Source organism: Desmodus rotundus, chromosome 1 (assembly GCF_022682495.2).
Source record: "Desmodus rotundus isolate HL8 chromosome 1, HLdesRot8A.1, whole genome shotgun sequence".
Classification (NCBI taxonomy): Eukaryota; Metazoa; Chordata; class Mammalia; order Chiroptera; family Phyllostomidae; genus Desmodus; species Desmodus rotundus.
The window spans coordinates 145,260,700-145,285,698 of record NC_071387.1 but is presented as its reverse complement, the minus strand read 5'-3'; the positions used below and the strand labels follow the sequence as shown (position 1 = coordinate 145,285,698).

Below are 24,999 nucleotides of genomic sequence, written 5' to 3'. Positions count from 1 at the left end.
AAAGCAATTTAATTGGAAAATAACCTTCCTCTTTAACATCTGATACTATAAAATATCCTGTTTTGTTGGCAACAAAACCAGTTTGTTCGAGTTCATAGCAAAATCTTGGCCTATTACATTACTATGAAAAGATATTTTAAATAAGAGATGACTTTTTAAAAAATCAGAAATGCAAAGCACTTTTTAAAAAAGCACTCTCCAATTTTAAAAAGTACTATTTCAGGGGGGCAGGGACTGGGGGACGTGCTAAGTCCTTCAGGAAAGGAGAAGGGATTGCCAGGGAAGTGTGTGTTGGGCTGATCACACCAGTCCCAGCTCTTGCAGTCCATGCTTGAGTGTGTCCAAGTGTGTGCCCCAGTGTGCGCGCGCAGCCACAGGCTTCTGGGCCCGGCCTAGGGGCTGCTTCGCCCTGGGCTTCCTCGTGGGCGGGAGCGGGGCGCGCGTACCCGGTGGGACCCACACGGGGCCGTGCGCAAACGCGTGTGGCGCCGGATCTGTGTGTCTGTGTGTCGCTGCCGCCATCGGCACCATTTTCTGCTTTGCTCGGGACAGGAACATAAAAGGGAAGGCGGCTGCCGCCCGTCGCGTCCTCTTTCCCTCAGATGCCCTCTGCTGCAGGTTTATTATTACAGTACGGGCCGCGCCGCCTCTCCCCGCGGCCCTGGCTGGCCGCCGGGCTGTGCAGCGCCCTGGCCGCCTTCACGCTTGGCGTGCCCCCAAACCGCCTCCTCCACCTCCTTATTTGTCTGAAAAGCAACCGCACGTCGAGGCGGAGAAGCCCGCCGGGGGCGGGAGAGGCCGGGCCGGGTGTGTGAGCGCCTTGCTCCGGGGGCGGAGCCGGGGCGGTGCGTCGAGCTGCAGGGGCCCCTTTGTCCCCCAGGGGCCGGCGGGCTCCGAGGGGGTGACGCGGCGCGGGGTGCCGTGGGTGCGGGGGACCGGGGCGCGCGCACGTTGGCCGCTCGCCGACGGGGCCCCAAGTCGCCGATTCCTGCCGAGTAAGCAGTCTGGCTCCGCCGCGGCAGCACAGTGGCAGCAAGGCTGGGGCGCTGGCGCTGCGCCAGCCCCATCAGAATTAGCTCATTGTTCACTAGCACACTAGCAGCGGAGAGAGGGAGAGAAAGAGAGGTGGGAAGAGAGAGAGAGAGACTGTCTTAGAGACACACACACACTCTTGAAGAGAGAGCACGAGGCAGGGAGACCTTCCCCTCCTTCTTTTTCCAAGGCTGCACTTCTTGGAAGTGAAGGCGGTTTGGGTTTTGTTTCCCCTTCCCCCTCCTCCCTCCTCTTCCCCCACCCCTTCCCCCTCCCCCCTCCCCCCAGCTGTCTTTCTAGCATGATGCCCTTTTTCATCCACATTTGTGTTTCAGGTGTAGAGAGGAGAGAGTGAACAGGGAGCGGGGCTTTTGTCTGTAAGTATATGCCATTCCCATCCCCGGCCGGGAGCGCTGCTTTCTCTTTTGTGTCGATTTCTTGCCTTTGCTCTTAGCTGGACCCTTCAACCCTGCAGAGTTCATGCTTCTTCCCTCTAAATTTTAAAGAGCTGAAGCGTGTACCTTGGAGAAATTCTGGCATTTTGGTCCTGCTGCATTAAGGTTGGCATTTAACTTGGGCTTAAAAAAATGCACAAGTTAAGAGGGAGAATTCTTTGGGGAAGGGGGTGGGTTTTTTTTTTCTTGTTGGTGTGATTAATTTTTGTTCTTGCTGATAAAGCATTGTTTAGGAACTGTTTTGTTTCTTGGCATTAAATGCACTTTGGTGCATGCACCCCTCCCCCTTTATTAAATGGATTTGTGTCCCTCCATCCTTACACTTTATTACTCTTTCAATGCTGCTGTTGCCGCCAAGGGTCTTTTGGGGCATTCAATCTTTCAACACTTTCCCCCTGCATTTTATTATAAAGCAGTTGAACTTTGGGGGAAGGAAAGAGGGCTTAAAAACAAATGACTGCTTTTTGCTTGATGATGATAATAATCTGATTTGCATTTATATGTATGTATAATAACAGGAAAACTCTACGAGTTTATGATACCCTTTTGAGAACTTTTAGTTTCTCCATTCATGCTAATTTTTGTCATAACTTATGTGAACAAAAGAACTGTATTCTGATGACATGAAGGTTGAGAGGGAAATCACTGCAGCATGTACGTTAATGTTGATTTGGTTTAGGGAGAAGGGCATAATGGTGTATATTCCTGACTTTCCCCCCAGTGTAGTGTGTTTTTTTTTTTTTAAACACGGAAGGTTATGTAATGCAGTGCCATTTCCAAAAATATCCACTCTGAGGCATTACACTACACGGTGGAAGGCTGATTCCTATTCTGCTGTCTTGATTGCAAATATACTGCCAGTAGTATGTCTGGGAACAAAGAGCAGCCAGAAAACAATCTATTTTTATCACTTGGTTCTACTTTTAAGTTGCTAAACCTTTTGAACTGCAATTTAAAAATGAACCAAACACTAAGAATAGCCCAGGACTCTGCAAAGCCAGGTACCAAGGATTCCTTTGTCCCCTATTTCAGCCTATAAACCGGCTGGGAAGCTCTTTCAGGAGCCCCAGTAATAACAATAATTTGCATGCAACTTATATTAACCGCAGAAACAGTTATTTGTCTGTAACCTCTAAACAGGCATTTTTCCATTTGCTGACCTGTGGTGAGGCGATTTGTCCACTGTATTTAAACGTATTTTGCAGGTTGGTCTCCCTGGACTGAAGAGAGGGAGGGTGCTCAACGAAGACTGTTATGATTCTCAAAATGGTAAGAATTGGTCATGAGAGGAGATTATCAGTCTTATTCCACCTTCATTCCATATAAATACCAACCACTCACCTTCATCCCGCCTCAACCCTTCATTGTTCTACCCCATCTGACCTTTAAAAGGTTCTATCTCCAGCATGTGGGAGCTTTGCAGTACAGCAATTTGTATGAATTGGATGTGGGGTTAGATCTTTTGATTTTCAGTCATGTTGAATAGAATACTGAAATTCCTTTTTTAGAAGGGAAGACTTATCTCACTTGAACCCCAGAGACCATTCTGTTCTTTAAGCAGAGTGCTGTGCTGTGACATGCATGGAACAGGTGACCGCAGTAGGTCTCAGACAAAGCAGTGGTGCTCACGTGGGAGGGAGACAGAACTTACCCACAGACGAAGGGTCTGTGCCAGGCTATGAAATTATTATGGTATCTGCTATCCTTAATGGCAATAGATATGAAGAACATGGACTTTTCTTACTGATCCACACTGTCTACTGTATCTGAATTCTAATTAGCATTATTTTTTTTTTATGTATAACCTTCATTTGTGAGGGATATCTACTCAGTTTTAGAAATCAAGTATGTTACTCTCTAAATAGAAGTGTAACTATTTCTCACCAGCATCATAATCCACAGAGAAGGCAGCTGAGTGTTTGATGGCTGATTAAATAAAGAATTAGAGGAAATATATGTTAAATGCAGCTGAATAAGTATATCAATCTTGTATGAAAAATTTCCTTTGTGAAAAAAGTTGAACTGGAAAAAAATAGGGATAATATGAAACTTTTCAGAGATAATTCAGGCAGAAGGTATATTCACAGCATGTTCTGTTGCAGATGTTTATACTCTTTAAAACACCTCTTTGCCACTTAGAATGTGTGATTTCCAAATTTAGTTTTAGTTTTTCCTTTTAAACGAGGGTGGATTTTAATGAATCAAAATTGAATCTGATATACTTGATGTTTTCTTTGAGAACAACCCAAGTATAAACTTCCAAGGGGAAAAATGAATCAGAAGCAATGAAATGAGTTCAGTTTGAATACTGTTGTCAAATAGGCTCGCTCTGTCCTGTGTGTGCTTCACTTGTCTTTCAACAGGTGGGTTTCGAAGCACCCCATAAAACGGCTTCTGCTCGGACTTTGATAATGATCGAATTAGGAAACTTGAGGTGGAAGAGCAAAAGGGACGAACAGAAAATTGGCTGATGGCAGGTTTTGTGCAATGGTTCCTAACTGCATATCGCATTCCTAATTAGCCATTGTCCCAGAGTACCAGGATGGTGACACAGTGAACTGCCGCAAAGTATTTTTGTTTTTTCTTTAATTATCTTTTACTGTGACTTGCCACATCACCTTGCCTTTAGCTCTTTATCCCAGAACCTTACTCTCTGTGTCACCACAGATAGTTGTGCTATGTCAGGTGATCAGTTTGGTTAAACATAAGTTTGCCTGCTGACCCTGCCAAAGTAGCCCTATAGATCAAGTTCAAAGAGTAAAAATAACATGTTTTTGTAACAGTGAGTGGAAGGAGCTTTGTGGAAAGCAAGCATGTGTGCCAGAGCTGGGAATGAGAGTTGGAATGATTTGAATGCAGAAGAGCAAATTGGAATTACTATTACATGTTGTTAATTTCTTGCAGTTGTCATTTATGTATGGGGGCAGAATGGGAAATCACAGTTTGTTGCTCTTGGAAGGATTTTTACTCATGGAAAAATTCTCACAACTTTTTGGTGATCCTTTCATCAAGATGTCAGTCCCGTTTGGCGCAAGCCCATTGCCTGAAATGAAACCACCGACAGTTATTGTCTGTGGGTGATTCCAAGTAACTTTCTAGCAATTCTCTTACTCCGGGAGGTCTGAGCTCTTAAAACTCTTTGTACATGTAAGTGTGAAACAAATGTTTCAATTGTGTTTTTTAAAAACTCATATTAGAGGTGTTTTGTGCCTCCACTTTTTCCTTTTTGGCAAAATGAAGTTATTTTCTTTCCTTGATTAAAACTGAAATTACTTTGCTGATCTGTAACTGGCTTCCTTAAAGACTTTAGCCCACATTCAATAGAAACTGCTGCTAGAGAAACAGATTTAACACCTGGCCTCCTCTAGATAATGTATAAATGCCCTTTCTGTTAAACATGTTATTTCATTTACATAATTTAAAACACTAAAGAGGATCTAATGTCAGTGTATTTAGCCTATTTAGTAAAGTGTTTATTCCAAATACAAATTTATTTATTTATTGTTTTTATTGCTCAGTAATATATATTTTTTATTTTTGAAATTATATTTTATTGATTATGCTATTACAGTTGTCCCAATTTTCCCCCCTTAGCCCCCTCCCAAATACAAATTTATAATTGGCTCACTCATTCCAGTAAAAGAAATTAACTGGTAGATTCCAGAATTCAAAAACAGAGTGATTCAATATCTAGACATTTTACATAATCCTAAAATGATAATGTTTTACAACAGTAATTTGGAGATTCTCTCATGAACCCTAGAGTGCCTTTTGCATTATCAAAAAAATACAGCCACTTTGGTAACTCCAGGGGACACTGATCACACTATTCTGTGTCAGGGCCCTTTAAGCACAACTGCAGGAGGTGCCATTTACATAGATCACGGTGCACCTGGGATTGTGCGACTCAGGAGTCCTCTTAAAAGTTTTAATTTTGGTATCGTTTTCCATGTCTTGGTTGAACAGAATGTTTTTTTAAATAACTCATTCCCCAACTTTTAAAATTTTTTAGTAAACATGCCTTTTTCCTGTTGCCCTTTTTTTTTAAAAAAAGCAATTAACAGGATATTTTGAGTCTATAGAAGATCTGCAGCATTTCTTTATGTTTGGCATTTTGCTAAATTTTAATTTCTTAGGTTACATTTTGTATGGGTCCTTGGTATTTAGGTGTTTTATTTTAAAGGTACTTACTTTTTATACTCAGTGAGAAGAAAATACTTCAGAATACACAGATGGTCTTATTGAATAGTTGGAAAAATTAATTATTTAATCCAATGTCAAGGTTAGGTTCTGATTTTCAACATGCCTACCCTCTGTGCAGTGAACTTGGCTCTGAGTACGTGTGTGCCAAGGACTCACAGTGGCAGAAAGCATGGGCTCAGTATGCTTTAACAGAGACCTAGGAATTGGAACAATGTAAGTTCTCTTTAAGGGTGATGCTGAGCTGTTAAAAAAGATGAGTTGACTCCATTGTATGGTTCATAGAGCTCAGCTTTCTGCAGTCTGTGAAGTGGCATTCATGGGTTTACAAGGAGACTCTTTGAATAATCTCGCCATTAACATACGGTTTTCCTGTTGAAAGAAAAAGACAAAGATTGAGGAGGGATGTGGTCCTGTTGGTTGCTGTACCATTGGGTTTTAGAATGTAAATTTGCAACTTGCTCACAGTGATTCTTGACTGGAGATGCTGAAGAATACCTAGGAGGGTAATTTTATATGGTACTATTTTCTCTTTCACCAGGCCTTTCAGCACACTGTGAGGGGAGAACTGGGGATTGTGTGGGGGAATTAGGACAGTAAGGATGGTCTGTCTGGGTTTAACCTCAGTCCAGCTTCCTTTTGAGCTACGTATATAATTCAGGCAGAAGGTATATTAGCAGAAATCTTGGAATAAATACCTTTTCAAGGTATCATTCTATTTTAACCCAATAGAGTTCCTAAAAACTTGTATGTAAATCAGATCATGATAAATACACTGAAGGAGTTCACTTTATTTTACATCCTAGGATGAATACTTTTCAAGTAGGAAAAAAAGACTTTTAAAACAGGAATATTTTACTAAAAAAGTGAGGAACCTCCATATTTCTAGTTTTGTACATTAAATGTCCATCTACCCTGGACTGACTTGGGAGCCTTGGAGTGAAATACTATGACTTCCTTCAATTTGCAGATATTTACTTAGTGCTGTTTCTGACTGGAAAGTCTTTTAAGGTCTTATCCTCACAAGCAAAGTGAAATGGAGGGTTGAGATAGTTATCTGAATAATTATGTTAAAAAAAAAACACTTGATTTCATCTGATTCATTTTGGTTGTTTAAAATGTTGCTGGAGTGATATAGGAGTGGGAAGGACTTGTCTGAATTATTTGAATAATTCCTTTGTTATACAGGAAAAGACTAGGGACCAAGAAATTTTATCAGCAAATCCAATTAGAATATATCAGAGGAAAATGTATTGAATGCACTTGGACTATGTCATCTTGGTTGGTAAAGATATGTTAAAAGATTCCAATGTTAAACTTCTCCTTTGCATTGAACTGGAAAACAGGCTAACCATAAATCTTAGCTCACATCTGTAGAAATTATGACTGCTAAAAATATTATTTATTGGGTGTAAATTTATCTGAAATGGGTATTTCCAGACATATTTTGCATGTAGGGATAGCTTCAAGAATTTCTCATCTCGGTGGTTTAAAGAATAGCAGTGACTCTGAAATTGATCTATTAGTGTATGACAAGTATTAGCAGCTCTAACAATTTAGGATTTAAGCATTAACATGGCCCTCAAGTAAACTCTAGATACCAATTCAGTTATTAGTAGCAATGACTCGGTATTAACCTGGGTATACCATTAGATTATACTCTTTTGCATTTGTTGGTTGGATCATATGCATTTCTTTCCTTGTCCAACTAAATTATAGGCACCCAGAGGGTTATAAAGTTTGTATATAGTAGTTAATCAAGTATTCAGTGTATGGTAGAAGGCCAGTAACTATTTGCTCTATGCAAACTAATATATGTTAAGTTGGACTTTTATTTGTTGTTAATGGCTTAAGCATGTTTAGTTTGGGTGAACTAGAAGTCATGTGTATCCTTACCTTCTTCTAAGAATCTAGGAAGTTGACCTGAATGCGTTTTAGTTTTCACAACAAATCATTTTCTATAACTTATTAACAGGAGGAAAAAGTGCATTGAACCATAAAGCGACTTACCAAAAAAGAGTGGCTTTCAATTGCTCTCCTTTACCAGTTTTAATTGCCACTCTCTGAGCAACCTGGTGAGATGCTAGCTCTCGAGGTTTGGTCGGGTTGGGGTTCTTAAAGCTCACTGCAACTTCTCCTGGGCCATAAAAATCAATTCCAGGATCTGGGAGGATCTTTGCTCCCAGTGTTGGGAATGTAAAGCCCTCACTGATTTCCAATGTAATCTGATTCTGTGATGTTTCGAAGGTGATCCCAAGAACACAAAGATGTCAGGTCTGGAAGTATTGAAGAGACTGAGAAGAGTTAGCAGTAGGATTATGCATCTACTCCCATGTCAACTGAACAAGGTTTTTGTTTACTTTTTGAGCATTTTATTTGTGCTTAGTTCTTTACCTTATAGAACGTGCACACTTGCAATATACCTGACTGAATTTATGTTTTAGTTGTGGAAGGAAGACTTAACATAACGAGAAACTTAACAGTGTAATGCAGTACAATTTAGAAGAGTGCTTGAGGACCAGGGACTGGGGATTGTAGGGGAGTACTTTTTATTAAGGAGGTATAAATTAAGCTAGACCCAGAGATGGCAAATATATGGCATACATGTCAACACTGACTCCTGCCACAGCTGTGGCAGACATTGCTAATCAACCTCAACAGTCATTATTATTATTCAGCCTGACTATGATCTCAAAATCTCCAGTATGGTGTACCATTAACAACCGGTTAGAGTTGGCAGGAATATTGAAACCTAGATGTGCACTATTTGGTCCTTGAGAGCAGGTACTATGTCTTCTCAAACTTTTTGTCCCTAGGGCTTAGCACTGTCCTTAATAAATACTGAGTGAATGAAGAATTGAGAATATTTGGGTAGATTTAGATAAGAGAGAAGCACATTCCAGAAAAAGGGAATACATTAGGTATGCTTACGAGAGTGATCATTTTTACTGCAGTAGGGAGTGCCCTTGTCCACTTAGGGCCCATTTGCTATCAAGGACAGAGCTCACAAACTAGACCCAGAAGTCAAGGACTTGATGTGCTAAGCCATAGGCTGCCATTGAGCAGGCGTCTCAGAGATGGCCTGAGGCTCTTACTCAGGTTCCAGCCTGGGTCAGGTCCTTTGCTTTTTGGTTGTGCCCAAGAGAATATAGCACACACACCCACGAACATTTTCTGGCTCAATGTAAGCTCACTCTATTGCTGCCTCTCACTCTCCTTGGGCTTGGGTGGAGTAGTGGAGAGAAAGAAGGTCCCTAGCAAGAAGGACTTGGGAAGGAAGAAAGGAGCACACTTGACCTCTTTTTTCTTTTTTGAGAAAGTGGTAGTACTGCCATCGGCAAGTCCCAGCAGTTCAGAGGTGTCCACTTGGCCAGAGAGGGAGTTGCTCTGTGCCAACTGCCCAAAAGGAGGCACCATGCTCCCCTCTGTGAGGCCGGCTGGGTGTAGCCATGTGCTAATCAGTTGTAACCACATGTACCCAGCTGGTTCTCTCTCCCTCCACTTCTTCCTGATTAGCCAGATACACTTTTTCAGAATTCAAGCCAACACTTACATCATCATCATAAAATTGTTTACAATTTGAGGCCTACAGGCTGTTACTAATTTAGTCCATAGTCCAGCGGCCATCTAAAGAGAATCTCATCACATGATATACAAAAGTTGGGGAAAGCCAAGAGCAAGAGGATTTTCTGGAATTTCTTGATAATAGCACCAACTCCTACCTTAGAATTCCTCAGTGGCAGGATTGTCGACATGAAATGATGCTGCTGGCTCTGTCAGCCCCATCACACGAGGTTGACTTATCCTTGAGTCTCTCAATAAAAGTGATGTAGGTAAGCATTTCTTTGAATTCTTTCTACCTACTCCCACGTCATACTTTAAAATAATTTTTGTCCAACTGCTGTGTTTAGACCTTCATGAATTTAATTTTTGTGGCTGGGCAGCCATGCCATGGGCTGTGTGAACTAATACTGGATTTCTAGCCTCGATGGACCACATTTTCTTGGAGGAAGCAGGCCGCTTGTTATTCTAATAGGTTCTAGAAGTCCCTCCTTCCACTAAGAAGTCCCTCCTTACTCACTTACTCTGAGTAAGCAGAGTAAGCCTCTGCTTACTCAGTCCTGGAAAGAATGCTCCTCTTGACAGAATAAAGCCGCTCTTCCAGACTGGGATTAAATACTAACTCTTTTATGAAACTTACCCCAGTACATCCAGCAGGAGTCATCTCATGCTCCTCTGCACTCATCATACAACATTCTACCTGTAGCTGCCTTTCTTCTGTAGCTCTTTTCTACCCTCCAAGATTGGAGACTTGAAACAAGAAAATTGACCCCTTCTAACTCAGTGTCATCCCCCTCATCTTTGGTAGCAGGTGAGGCTGTGAAGCCTCATTTTTTTTCCTTTTCCTCTATCGTCAGGATGGTGAATTTAGATGTGGAAAAGTTTCATCATTGATAGGGAACTCAAGAACAGCTAGTGAAGTTGTTTGGCCTTTTCTTCCTACAAAGTGGAAGGAAACTATAGCCTTCATTGACGTGCTCTCATGGGACCTTGGAACAGATCCCGTGTCCAGGAACCGGTCTGATAGCTGCTCCAGTGCCCGTCCAGGATCTGGCACATCCTTAGTGATCAATAATTGTCTGTGACATGAATGTGTGACATGAATGGATGCATGGAAATCTGGGTGTTTTCTGAGCAGAACCAGGTGACTCACCTTGGGATTTATAACTAGTAACCTCTCAACACTTTGCAGAGTTGTGATAGTTCAGATTATAAAATATATAAAAACACACAGATGATGAATTTGCTGCTGAAAAGCTCCTCTCACTGAACATTTTAGAAGACTCAGTGTTAGGGAGGTAAGGGTGGGGGGAGAGTTAAATGAAATCTAAGCACTCTACAAAAACAACTTTCAAATTCTGGGCTTCCTTCCTTTACACTTGTTTAGACAGCAGAGATCCTGAGAGAGTAGGCTCACACACCCGAAACCTTGGCTGGGGAGCGCCATTATTCACGACGTTATTAATGGCGTTTTTTCCAGCATCTCTGTAGTTTGTCTCTCAGAAATCTGAATGAGGTATTCGTGACAGTAGAGCATAATTTGCTCTGGTTTCACAAGGTAATGAAATCTTCATAAATAAAATTACTGCCTGTTATTACCTTAGAATGGTTTCCAATCTAAGCTTTTTTGCTTTAGAAGAGTTACAATTGTCTAGCTGGAGATAGTTTTAAATCCTTGATTTTAGACTGCTTTTTCAGGGTTCATCCTTACTTTCAAAGACTAAAATACAAATGTAACACGTGTTTAGAAAGGAGAAGGAGGAGATACATAAGAAAGTGTGGCCAATGAAAGGAAGGTCTGTTTGCCCCTTTTAAGCTGAAATGGGGAACCAGAGCCATTGATTGGAAAGAAAGGGAGAATAGCTGAATAGTCGTTGCCAGTAAAAAAACGAGCCAAAGACTCATACCAATAAGTAATTAAAACAAGAGGGAGATTCATAACGGGCACGGAAGCTTTGGCATGGCTGCCCTGGTCTAGCGTTTCTCCCTTCTCCTCTCCAGCCCTTACTCAGATCACCATCACACGCCACTGTCCTTTGATGACTGGGGCAGGTAACAGCCTTCCTGTCCGAGTTGGGTTTGATACCATTCCAGCAGGGAAAAGTACTGCGGTCCAGCGCTGATGGGGGAGAAACTGACACAAGCTGTGCTTAAAATGGGTCCAGGCATTTTGAGGACGTTTTTATTGGATAAAGTCAGTGTCAGACACAGAACCTCCTCTTGAACAGGAAAGAGTAGAAGTGAGGAGAAGATACTGCATCTTTGGCAGTCAACGTTCAGAACTGTCAAGGAAAAACTAGAGTCAGTAGTTAGATGGATAAAATGTATTCACTAAGATACTTATAAACATGACCCCAAGTAAGGGAATATTACTAGGTACTTTCCTAAGACATCCTGTTTCATTCCCTTCACGATGTCCTGTTAGAAAAGTTACCCCAAACACTTAGTGGGACCGTGACCTCAAGTCTGTTCTGTGCAAGTTTGCCAGGCAGTTGCTGAATCTCAGTGTCGGTGTCGGTGTGGCTGTGGCTGTGGCTGTGGCGGCACAAAGTTGAACACCTAGCCTAGTGCCTGGTGCATTTTGGGGATATAATACTGGCTGAAAGAATGAATACCGTGCAGGAAGTGGACCCACTCTTTGAAACAGGCAATATCAGGGACTTTAGTTGTGTAGGTAAGAGAATTAGAATTTGGAAAGATGAATTACTTAACTAGCCCTCTGATTTCTTGAATAGATGTCCCAGGCTCTGGTGGCTTAGTTCTAAAAGGACCTTGTGAAAAAAACATGTCTTCTTTGCTACTTTAACACTGCTAGCTCAAACTAATGGGACATACTCTTTTCTAAGATGTTCATTCTATAAGATTGAAAACTGCCTACCAAAAACTCAATATGTCACAGAAAGTAAGTACTTAGTAAATATTTCTTAATCAATTGATTGGATAATTGGGTTTATATACCCAACCAATTGAGTTAATTCTGTCCACATCGTCACTGAGCCTTTCTCATCTTTATAATTTTGATCCTCAGTTGCCAGGATCTGACTTTCTGAAGCCTGGATGCTCAGATTGGACCATAACTGAGTCTCCTTTTCATGCTGCCCTGTGGAGACTTGGGTCTAATTATACATCATGAAATGCCTCTGGCCATGGATATTTTGCTCACTTCTTGATAATAGAATCTTAAAATTGTTCTGATCTTGTTACTGAGGTCTAGGAGCCAAGTCTCCACATCTTTTCATTTTATCTTCATTAAGTCTATTCCTTTTTCTTTTTCTTTTTTTTAAATTAGGACTGCTTTTTAAACTTTAATTTTATTATATGAAGCTTAACTGTCTACACTGTCACAATCAATTCAATCAGAAATTCAATTAAATTTGCTCTTTGGCATCATAGGAATAATTCATCTGATAATTAATGTGAATTTTTACAAAATCGACCAGGTGTTCTTACATTGTTTAGACAAAGCAAGAGGGACTCCGCAACTTAGCCTGTGACGGGTGCAGTGATCTGCCTGTAATCTGAGGATCAAATACGGTCGCCCGTGTTTTTCTCTATACGGCACCTCCACGATAGAAATAACTAACTACTGGCTTGTTACCCCATCTTCATTTTTCCATTTTTCTGTCTTTACAACCATCTGCAATTCTTCCACATTCATTAAAAGTTTCCAAATGGAGTCAGGTTAAATTTTGTTTTCCATTCTGAATTACCATTCTTAGTTTACCCACTTCCTCTCTGGTCTAATAAGTTTTTATATTCCTCTTCAACGTGGACCGTTTTATATTTTGATGTAGTGTATGGCTTGAATATCTGCAGATCATTGGTAAATATGAGATTTTAGTTGTCCTTTAATTAAGCAGTTTGTTTTTAAGTTGACTGAACTTTTGAAAAGCATACTTACAGTGAACGTGATCGCAAATGCACCTGATGGAAGAAGAGGTATTCTGAATTAGACTGTCCATTGCTAGGCCATCTGAGAGGTTGTCTGAGAGTTCATCTGGGGGTTATATTAAGACAATTTAGTTTCTTAGCACACGCCCTTTATAATTAGCTGCAATGATTGCTAGATATATGTATTGTGCTGAACATTTCCTTTTGGGGAAAATTGAAAAAAGACAAAGCTGTGATCCCGAGTTTACTTCGATCCAAAGTCCTAATGTAGCCAAGCCGAAGTTGCTGCTCCTTCCTCAATGGCTGTGGAGACACAGACACTGCAGAGCAAACTCTCTGTGCCTGCAAACAGTGCTGTTTTTTTAAGGTAAGTTATTTTTGAAGGGGGCTATTTATCAGAAACACAGGCAGCACAGAGCAATATATGTTCTTGAGAAAATTACTCTTGACAGTAGGTGTCAGAAATGCACCTAAGTTTCATCACAAGGGCACTAAACAAAGATGCTCCCCATCTACTTTGGGGATTGAAAACAGGCCCCATCACTCAGGGGGCCTCGTGGCATCACTCTAGGTGGCTTAGGGAAAATAGCAGAGAAGATCGGTACTGATGGACTGTTCTATGAGAGGAGAGGCTGGGTGTGCATCCTGGCTTGCCCATTTCTTGGTTTTGTGACCTTGGGCAGGCCCCCTGACTTGCTGTCCTGCAGTGTTCTCTTCTACAGAGTGGTGAGGATGATGGTAGTGGTAGTTAGTCCACATGCACTTACGTGTCCGACCCTGTTGCTAGCATTTTACATGTATTGATGCATTTCATCCTTGAAAGAGCACCGTGAAGATTAAATGAGTATGCCTGGAAAACATGCCTAAAATTAAAAAAAACACATTATAATGAATGCTACATGCATTTCCACAGAAAACTTAGTTCCGAAATTTATATACTCTGCCTACCTGGGTTCCAGCAAGTCCCACGGAATGTTCACAGTTCTCTTCCTTTGGAGACGTATAGTTTTGATGATTGGTTTACAAGGGAAGAAAGAAAGATGAGTTCAAAGTGCTCTTCTGTTGGAGAACGTGGTCAGGACTTGGAACGAAGGTCTGAGTTTCCATTGCCATCTTTTTCATGTGGATTCAAGTGTGCGAGCCCCTGTCCAGGGGACTTAGCCTCCCAATTTGTCATGCCTTTTGCAGTTATCTTCCCAACTCTTGAGGTACTTGTTTCTTCCGTTACCGCCAGCCCTGAAACAGCTTACTGATTTACAGTTTACAGCTTACTGAAACAGCTTACAGCTACCACTTAGGTCATCTCTGCTTCCCAGGGTATTGCGTGGCTGAGCCTTCATCAGAGAGAAAGAAGCCTTCTACTGAATTGGGCTACACTCCACCCAGTGGGGTTGGAAATCCAGGTGTGCACAGGAGCACATCTATCCTAATCTTTTCCTGTTCCTCTCCTCCTTTTAGTTTTTGCTGGTTTTCTTAGAGGACATGTTATTGGAAGCCTTCTGGTAGCCTCTTTGTGGCCTGAGTTCTTACAGCATAGGGGTATAGATCTGGTCATAGTTTTCCTTTTTTTAAAGGCAAACTTCTTAGGAGATAATCAGCTAGAGTCTGATTTAAACCCATTTTAAATACACCCCCGCCCCCACAATCGAAACCACTTTCCCTCCCAATTTGGTTATCTGTTGTGATGCTGTTTGTTGTTGAAGAGAGATCAGTCTTTCAATGACCAAGACAGTGCAAGAGAAGCAGGTGGCCTCTGCTTGGGAGGTGCGCAGCTGCTGGCCCCAGGAGGGGGTGCTGATGGAAGGAGGGAAGAGCCTCCTCTACAGTGAGCGCTCTGGGAGAAAAGGCACACTTTCTGGAAAGCTCAGCCTTGTACCTGTCAGCAAGGGGAATGTTTTGCAATGTCCTCAACCTTCTCAAAAGTAACTGGCTACTGCATCATTCACTCAGACCAAGAAAAATCCAAAATCCCTATGTCTAGATAAATAAATACATACCTCACTAGCCTTTGATTGAGGGCTTTAACAAAAGAAATCTGATTTTTGAAGACTTACTCTTCCATGTTGGTGGTGAAAAATTTCATAAGATTTAAATGGATAGCACAGTAATTTTAGGATAAGAGGAATGAAAAAATAGTATTCTCAGTGAGTAGAAATAAGATTTCTTATAGTTATTTGCAGGTGAAACCCAGCATACCTAAAATTATTCAAACCAGCTAATGAAAGCAAGTCTAGATGTTTCCTATTAACCTTGGAATGTGCTTGGAAAAAGTCCTGCTAGCTCCAGATGTCTAGTATTGGAAAGCATAGCAACAGCACTACTCATTTGTGGCGAAGAATACGTACGGTTCGGAAATTCAAAGTGCAGTTTGGTGTATGGGGGCACAGTATATATATTTTTTCTTCCTTTTACCTTAAAAAATTGTAGAAAACACAAAATGTAGTGTTTTTCATTTCTTGATTACAAATGAAAACCAATTTATATAAAGGAATAAGGTGGTCCAGACTTAGAACTCAGATGTGTTAAGTAAATATTTACTCTGGTTCCACTCCAGGGAGGTTGAAGATTTTATTAACATATTTGTTGAGGTCAGGGAGGCCAGGAAAAGCTTATGCTGTGCGTAAATGCCTGAGGAGCCTTTTTCTTTTCTTTTCCTTTTGCTGCTAGTTAACAAAGGCCGGTATTTTTTTCCTGCTGAAAAAGAGCAAATACCTTGTTTTGTGGCTTTTACTTTTTATTGTTCATTCACAAACTGCTTAATCTCAAACCAGAGCTTTAAAAACTGCTGGGTTTTTTTTTTCTGTTTGAAAAATCTCTTCTTAGATATCCCTTATGAGATTTGCTTCCAAGCTTTATTCTTGTACTTTTCTTCTAGTTTACTTTGGGCTGTTATCAGCTCTTTGTACTTTGTTTTGTCTTCATCGCTGAAAAGAAAAGTCTCCCATTAAAAGTCAAGATTTGAAGTGTTGAACTTGATTCCTTGAGTCCAGTCCACAATTTGGCTCTGATTACTGTACCAGGCTGACCTCCAGCCCAGGGGAGGGTGTCTTGGCAGAAATCTGAGAATTCCTCGATCAGTAACTCCCTTTTTTGGATTTATGGAGTCTTTAGGTGGATTGCTTTGTGCTAAGCGTGTTCTTCTTGGAAAGGAGCGGGCCTGGGCTGGGATGAGAGGAGGAGTTTGCCCAACAGAAATGCTTGCCCCTCCCCACTGAGTTCACTGTGTTCAACGGCCCGGCCGTGCCTGCGCCTGCCTGGAACCACACACCATCAAGGCTCTGAACACTCACTCACCCAACGAACTGTTTTAAATAGTGTTGAAAAAACAAAGTTGGATAGTGTTGTTAACCTTTTGTGGCTTGCTCCTGACTTGATTCATTGCTCCTCTTGAAAGTCTTTGCTCTTATTCTTAGAAATCAAATTTTAAAAGACTCAGTAGCCAAACAAGCCGAGTATTATATCGTGGAACAGAGCGACTCTGAAAGCTCTTTGTGCTGACGATTAATTTCACGTGTAAACACTTTCATTTCGTTGCCAGGAGATTTCCTTTTCCGTTCCCTGCCTAGTTGAAATGTAGAAATAAAATTCCCCAGCTGTCCGGTCCCCACATAGTCATCAGGGGCCTCTCAACATGGCCTCACAACGAGCAGCGTGAACTCAGAGGATTCGCTTTCAAGTCTGCACAGCTCGTGTCAGGCGCCCACGGCCGGCGTGTACTGTGTTCTGCTGTGTATAACGTGCACCCATGCAGCCTTTCGTTTTAATGTTTTCATTCAATTGTTTATTTATTTATATTTAGATACTTGGTTTTGTATTACAAAGGAATGTTAGCATTTGTTTTTGAACATATTACGCTACAAGAGATTTTAACAAACAACTACAAAACACAAGAACAGATACAAGGTACTTCAGGTACTATCCATGTATAATGCACATCCTTTTTTTCCCTCAAAAAATTTGGTCAAAAAAGTGGGGAGTAACATAATCTGCTGTGTTATATTTATAAAACACGGCCATTTTCTGTGCTCATGGTGGACATAGGCACCCAATGGGCTTAACCAATTTGTGAGCTCTCATGTCTTCCTCAATGAACCTTCTTGTCTCCCTAGCCCCGTTTCTCCAGCTTCAGACCCTGTCAGACCACAGAAGGGCAGGGAGTGTCAGCACGTGTAGTAAGACAGCTCTGCCCAGAAAGGCCCTCCTCTCCTTTCTGGCAGGAGGACATTCGTGGCTGAGAATGTTTTGTAATGCTTTCTCTGTAGTTATGCATTGTCACCACAGCCAGCTCCTGTGCGTGTGCTTTTTGTGAGTGCGTGTGCACGTTGTGTACATAAATTAGGTCTCTGCATGTTTCACTTAATTCCCAAACCAGAATGTTTGCTAATGTAGCCACCAACTGACACTTTATTCTGATTTCCAGAATGTCCAGAGTGGCTCCACGTTCTGCCTGCTTATCCTTTGTTCTCCAGTTGCAATGCATTCCCTCCACTGTGCGCTTCCTCTGCAGCGGCGTTCCCAGGGTTAGGCAGGTCTCAAGACTCGTCTCTAGAGAGACAGTGCATCATCTTTTGGCACCATCTAATCATTGATGTAATGCTGTTCAGAGAAAATGATCCTTGTAACTCATTTACGGTCTCACTTTACATCCTGCACTCTCACATGACCAGTAGCACCTGGGAGCAGAGTGGCTTTTGAGGGAGATGCTTAATAGCTCCACTTCAAAGGGTATTTGCAGAAATGAAGTGTTCATATATGCAAGTAACTTCCCCTTGTATTACAGTACTAGGTTCCACAGCTTTCCTACCAATTAGGCAGAATGGAACATGTATACATGCAGACACGCGCACACTGTTTAATTGGCAGAGAGATTATGAAATATAGTTCTTTGCTGCTCCAAGAATTAATTATGCAAGTTGGACACCTGCTGCCCCAGCCCCCTTTCCTAGTTACATGGGGTGGGCACCTATCCTTGTTAAGACATAAAGAGGCCATGTGTGCGCATTCTTAAGTACATAGAACTCCATCGAGGACAGGAAATATAATTATGGTCGTTAACCAGGCCATGCCACATCTTCATAGCGGGTTTCTGAGACTGTGTCAGCCAATTAAGTAAGCAACAAACTTGTATGTGGTGTATTTAAGCTCTGGATAAAGCCGTGCTCTCCCCTAGGGGATCAATCTCATATAACAGTCTCCCCAAAGAAATAGTGATGAAGACAGTAAATAGAGGAAAAGACAAATTTAAAGATAGGCAATAAGTAAATATAATTCAAATTGTACATGCAGTATAGAAGCGATAGGAAATATTGCTTAGATTGATTCTGTATGTGGACCATACTATTGGAAAATAAAGAGCAGATTTTGAAATGAAAAGCTTAAAAGATTTAAAAAAAGAATTTAAGGGATAATCTAGTTTGCATATTTTTAGGACTTATAGGAGTGGTCTCTGATTTTTCCCACATTTTATTTTTCTGATTGAAATACCAAGTAATAATCATTGCCTAGCTAATTGCCTTATAGGCTTTAAAAAAAAATGAAGTCATTTTTCATGCTGCATTGTCCACAGAGTAAAACGACTCTTCAAAGAGAGATTTAAAAAGCAAAAAACCTTCAGCATTATATTCTCAAATTATATGCTGTGGTAGACAGTTGAAACTTAAATACCGAGCCATCAAATACATGTAAAGAATTAGTAAGAAATAGTACATTTTCACCATTAAACTGTATTTAAATATATTGTGGGTTTAAATATGTTAAGTATACCTGAAAGCAAAAAATTGCTTTTACCTAAGAGTTGCTCGAGGATATGTAAATGAACATCTATCGTGATTAGCATATTTAAGTCAACATGGCTTTTCAGTTATTTTTAGTGTAGTCATCAGTGACATAAATGTAGCATTGTAGAAAAAGATGCATTAACTAACACATTCAGTGACAAGCATAAACTCTTAACCTTTCCCAGCATTTAAACAAAACCTTTGCATGTTCTGCAATTTAAGACAACAAAGTTTTCCTCTTCCTTTATATTTTCACAATGTTTTCTCAACTGTTGAAGATAGAGCTTGCCTTTCTGATTTCCAAGTTCTGGAAGAACAGTCTTCTAGAGCAGCGATTTCCAACCTTTTCCATACATGGTACACATAAACTAATTATGAAAGTTCTGCGGCACACCAAAAAAAGATATATATATATTTTTTTTGCGGATCTGACAAAAAATAGGTGTAATTTTGATTCAGCCACACTGGACAGCTATTGTTGTGTCGGCTATTCTCATTTTTTTGGACAATCGAATGGAAAAGAGGTCAGTGCCCCTGACTGTAGAGTTGGGTATTGCATGTTTAAAAATCCTTGCAGCACACAGTTGGAAATGGCTGTTCTAGAGAGTTTTGAGGATTTTACTTGAGCAAGAGCAAACAATTGCTCATTTTACACATGGAAGACACTTCTAAGAGGACACGTACCTCTCTTGTCAAGATCAAGGTGCACTTGGCTTAGGTATGTAATAACACAACGGTTTTCAGGTGTTCCCGTGGGGATCGCCCAGGTCACTTACGTTTCTGAGATGCACACCACCACCATAGAGAGAGGGGGTTCAGCAAAGTTAAAAAACTGAAACAGTTTAATTGATGTTCATGAGAAACACACACTTGAATCCAGAAAAGTGAATGAATGCGATACAGTTCAAGCCACATGTCCACCTTCAGGACATCAATTGACCAGTGCCACGAAGACCAAACTGCTCTAGGATCCAGCAAGAACAGGACTCCTTGTCCCTGTTTTCTGACCCATGTATTATCAGTATTCAACAGCCTCAATGACAGGGTCATTGTCAGCTCCTAATGTTCTGGCCTAGGTAAAAAACAGCACACAACAGCCCGTGGAGTCGCTTCAGATCTGCTCGCTGCCGCCCACGTTTCCTCTGTTGACTGTGCTACTGGGTGTTTTGCTAAATGTTGGTTTGTTTGTTTGTTTTTACTCTGTTGATATATGTTCTAAAAGCTATTACATTTGCCATGAACTATACTTTTTTTAAAAAATTGCACTTAAAGTATTGTATTCATTTGCTGGAGCTGTCAAAGTCCCGCAGACCAGCTGGTTTACACAACAGGAGGTCATTTCTCACAATTCTGGAGTCTGGAAGTCTGAGGGCAAGGTGTCGGTCGGGTCAGTTTCTTCCGAGACTTCACCCCTTGGCTTGTAGACATTCCTCTGCTCCCTGATTCTTCACATCACCTTCCCTCTGTGTGTCTGTGTCCCTATGGCTTCCTTTAGAAGGACACCAGTCTTATTGGATTAGGGCTCACCCTCATGACCTCTTTAAAGACTGTCTTCAAGTATAGGCTCATTCTGAGGTATTGGGAGTTAGGACTTCAGCATGTGGATTTGGGGGGGAGGAGGACATGGTGCAGCTCCTAGCACCCACTTTTAAAGTGATCTTTTAGAAGGTCTACACACCTCTTCTGCCCCCCACCCCCGGCCCATTTGAGCTCCTAGAAGGTGGGAACTCTGTTCCCTTCCTGCAGTCCCCAGAATCTAACAGTGTCCGGCACTGCAGGTGACTCACAGACTCGTGGAGAATGCACATGAGTGAAGGTGTTTCGAGTTACGTGAGAGGAAGGGTAACAATTGTCATAGATTCTTTTCTCTTAAGTCCTTCATTTAAGACTCGCAAAACCCTGCAGGTATAAGAAAAAGGTTGTAATGTAGGTAGCATTACATTAATATTTCCAATAATCTACCACCTTTTTCCAAAATCACGAAAGGAAGTTTAAGTGTCTCCTTTAGATACCATGCAGAAGGTAACAGGCCCCTCTCTCCCTGCCATGTGGGGCTTACGTTCTGATTCTGGAAGAGACAAAGAATTTACCACAAGGCCAAAGCGTCACTTATTTTTCCTAAAGTATGCAATGATTGCCTTATGAATCAAATGCTAAAAAAATGCCTAGTTAGAAATACCCTTTCAAATCTGTGACTAAATTAATGTTTCAAAAGAGCAAATTTGAGGTAGGTGGGGAAGTTTCCTCATTTGTGGGTTTTGCCATAAGATGCTTGTGTTCCTGAGTTCTTTGGCAAAAAGTCACTGACAGTTTTTCTTTTTTTAAAAAAGGAAAGTTAAGTTCTTGGGAAAATAAATTGCAAGAATAAGTATAATAATTTCTGAGAGGCAAACTATTTTTTCACTACGAATCAGACTTGGGTGAACCTAGAAGTTAAATGCTAGAACAATGTGATTTTGTTAAGATAGAACATCACAGAAAATCACAAGAACACAAACTTAACAGTGTTTACTTGATTTTCCTTTTCATTGTGTCCATGTGCCTACGAAGTTTTTATGTGTATTTTTATCAATGTTTTGGGCTTACAAGGAAACTTTATATCTCATTAATATGTGTAATATTTTTAATGGTACTTAAAGTGTGCTTTTAAAAGTAGTAACTGGAGACTGTTATGCTAAGTGAACTAACCCAGTTGTTGAAAGCCAAATACCATATAATCTCACTTTTAAGTGAAATCTAATGAACAAAATAAACTAATGAGCAAAATAGATTCAGAGGCATAGAAACATGGAACAGACTGGCAGCTGTAAAAGGGGAGGGGGCAGTGGGGACTGACTGAAAGAAGGTGAAGGGATTAGTCAAAGAACATATATGAAGGACCCATGGTCATAGACAGCAGTGTAGGAATTGACTATGGAAGTGAGGGGTGGGCTGGGTGGAGGGGGGGCAAAGGGGGAAAAATTGGGACAACTACAATAGCATAAACAATAAAATACTTAAATTAAAAAATAAAAGTAGTAATGTAGAAATGTAATCATTATTATTGATTTATAATTTTTTTTTTGACTTATGGCCTTACCTTTGATCCCAATGTAGGGCCTCCTAAAGTTCAGCCCAAACTGGGATTTTTTTGTTTTCTTCACCCCTTCCTAGTTAAAGGGCATATCAGGGTGGCTCTTTGTCCCAGATAAGTCAGATGGTGGAATTCTCCCAGAAGGAGCTGGTCAAAGGAGGGGAAAGCTGAGCAAGAGGAAGGAGACTGGTTTTGGGGGAGGCAAATGGCCTGGAAAGCAGACTCGGTACAAGTCAGAAAATATGTGCAGTTCCTTCTGGATGAGCTCGCAAATATTTAAGACCTAAATGTGTGTGTTGGCTGTGGACGCTCTAGTTTTTGAGAGGTGGTAGGCAATTTGCATTCTGGGATAATTCAAGAACATTGGGGTTGCTGGAAGAACTGAAGTTTAGAGTCTGGAAACTGGGTTTAAGTTCTATCCTACACTGACCTTGTAGCTTTGGGCAAGTCTGGTGACCTCTTGGAGTTTCATTTTTTCTCACCTCTGTAATGTTAAGACCTATCACAGGGTTATTGTCAGGATGAGTTAGGTAATTTATGCAAAATTGCTCTGTGAACCGGGATGTGCCATAAATGTTACTGGAGTAGAGCGAAGTCACCGTTAGACTGTCCCAAGGAACCAAGGCAGCCATCCACATTCCATAGCTCAGACCTCCCACGCAAATGGATTGATTGGGACATTGCAAGCATCTCAGTTAGCCCAGGGGTTAGGCTACCACATCTGGGCTTCCAAAATCAAAAACAACATGTAAGTCTGTTTGTTAACCTATTAATGAGGTGTGATTCTTAATATTATTTATTAAACATGAGACTTATTTACAGTATTTAGAGAAGCAGATCTGGAGGAAATCTTACTGAATTTCCTCCCTCCCTTCAAGAAGGACCTGTATGAAATGTGAATTAGTCTTGAATTAGGTTGTTAAATTCTGTTTCTAATTTCTTAAAGTAGATTTCACATTTTTCCTCTCTGAATTCTTTCAGCAATTTAACAATTCTTTTGCCAAGTGCTTTCTTATGGCTGACCTGAATCTGCTGTAGTTTAAGTCCTGATCCCCGACCCCAGTCTTTCTGGGAGCTGGTCAACAAACTTCTTACGATAATAACCCTTTGTCTAGATAGGTAAAGGAGAGTTACTCAGTTCGACTCACTCTCTCCACCTCACCCCTAAATCCATCAGCTAGTATTCTCGGAATCATCCATAGCGATGCTGCCCATTTCCCTGCCCCTCGCTCAGACACTTTGCTGCCTTCAAGGCAGCTGGGCAGTGTGTTGTCAGGGGCTACACGGACCTGGGAGAATGCAGGCTGCTGCTTCCGTTCCTCCTCATGCTTTGTGCATAATCTTGAGCCTTCTACAAAGTGATAGGATAACCCCTAACAGTGTGTGATGGGTGCATGGCACATTTATCTCACAAACATGGGACTTTGCAACAATTCTTGTCATAGGCTGCTTTGAAAGTTAGGCATTCCCAGTGCCTTTCTTTGCTTAGCCAGTCAAGCCATGAGGCTGCCCCTTGGCATGCCAAAGATAACATTGATTGATATCTCCGCTCTATTGGACTTAGTCTCGGAAGACATAGAGCTGAACTCTCCTGAGTGCAGCCAACATTCAGAAGCACATTAACAGTCTGAAAGAGCAGATGGGCTTCCCCAACACTCTAGAGTTGCAGTTGGGAAGTAAGTGATTGCTGAGGACGATTGAGCACATTAAGCTGATCACAGGTGGTTTCAAAGCGGATGCTGTTTTTAATCTAAATGTGTGTACTCTCGTGTCTCTTACAGGTTTATTACCCAGATCTCTCTGTCTGGGTCAGCCAAGAGCCATTTCCAAATAAGGAAATGGAGGGAAGGCTTCCTAAGGTAAGATCCTTAGCTGCTATTTTGTTAATTGTTTTAAATTTAGGAGCAATTTAAAAAAAATCAGAGTTACTCATTTTTATTTTTAATATTCATTATAGTCTACAATCTTAATTCATTTATCTAATACTATTTTGACCTTGGAAATAACATATACTACAAAAAGAATCATATCCTAAAGTCCTGTGACAAAGTTCACATTGCCTTCCTTTCTTGACAAGTCCAAAGCAGATTTTCATTTAATAATCGTGGAGCCAATGTACATTTTACAGGTTTTTAATTTTTTGTTCTGTTCCTGGGTAGAGAAAGTCAAATACGATGCTCGAGCTGGAATATATCTTAAGGGGATAAGGTGATGACAGTGTTGTCTGAAAATAATGCCTGAATGTTTGATAAAATTACCCATGAAACAAAACAGAAAGAACATTAAAATAACTGTTATATTTCTTTCTTTTAATTTTTAGGCCTAAAATATTTTCTGTAAACATGCTTTCATTGTGCTGACATCTTAGATGTCATAATTCTCTGCCTTAAAAAAATTGTAAACTTTACATTTTAGATTTTAGCACCATTTCTGGAAAAAAAATCCAACAAAAACATTTCAAAATCTTTTGTCAGTTTTTAGTATAGATACCTTTGGACTTTGCTTGTTAGGGTAAATATCATATGACCACTATGTAGGAGGATTGTACTTTTACCACTGACCTCCTGATTTTGCAGGTAATAAAAACAAATAGAGTTCACTGAAAATAAAAATAAACATTTAAAAGTTTCATATGTATAACTGACCAGTGAGGAGGCCTACCCAGGTATTACTGATATTTCAATGTTTGAAAACTCTATTATTTATACTAAATGATTTCAGCAATTCTCTTATCTTTTACTGGCAGGCAGAATTTGAAGAAATTGTGTCAACTGGCAGTTTGCACTCAAAGAAAGCAATTCTAAATCACTTTTAATTGTTCAGACAATTTCTGAAGGTCAAGGTTGAAATCATTGTCAGGAAAGAAGGTGAACAAAATGATTTTGTCCCTGTCTGAGCTAGGTGTGTGCTGATCCTGTAGAGTTGGGGAGGAAGTGAACTTAAAACACACCTGCACCCCCCTGACCCTCGTATCACCAGCATCAGCTGTATAATGGTAGACATTCTTTGC

General features: G+C 40.8%; 1 protein-coding gene across 5 annotated transcripts in view; it reads left to right on the top strand.

The window, feature by feature from the left end:
* The first annotated feature begins 824 nt into the window (after positions 1-824).
* Positions 825-24,999, top strand: part of NREP (neuronal regeneration related protein) — a 28,964-nt gene continuing 4,789 nt past the window's right edge. The window contains exons 1-4 of one of the 5 annotated variants that reach the window (XM_053911396.1): positions 825-845; positions 1,368-1,409; positions 2,693-2,756; positions 23,771-23,848. In XM_053911396.1, coding sequence (XP_053767371.1) covers positions 2,742-2,756; positions 23,771-23,848 — 93 coding nt within the window. In that variant the 5' untranslated portion in view covers positions 825-845; positions 1,368-1,409; positions 2,693-2,741. The other 4 variants (XM_045197659.3, XM_024563302.4, XM_071219398.1 and 1 more) reach the window with 4 other exon arrangements.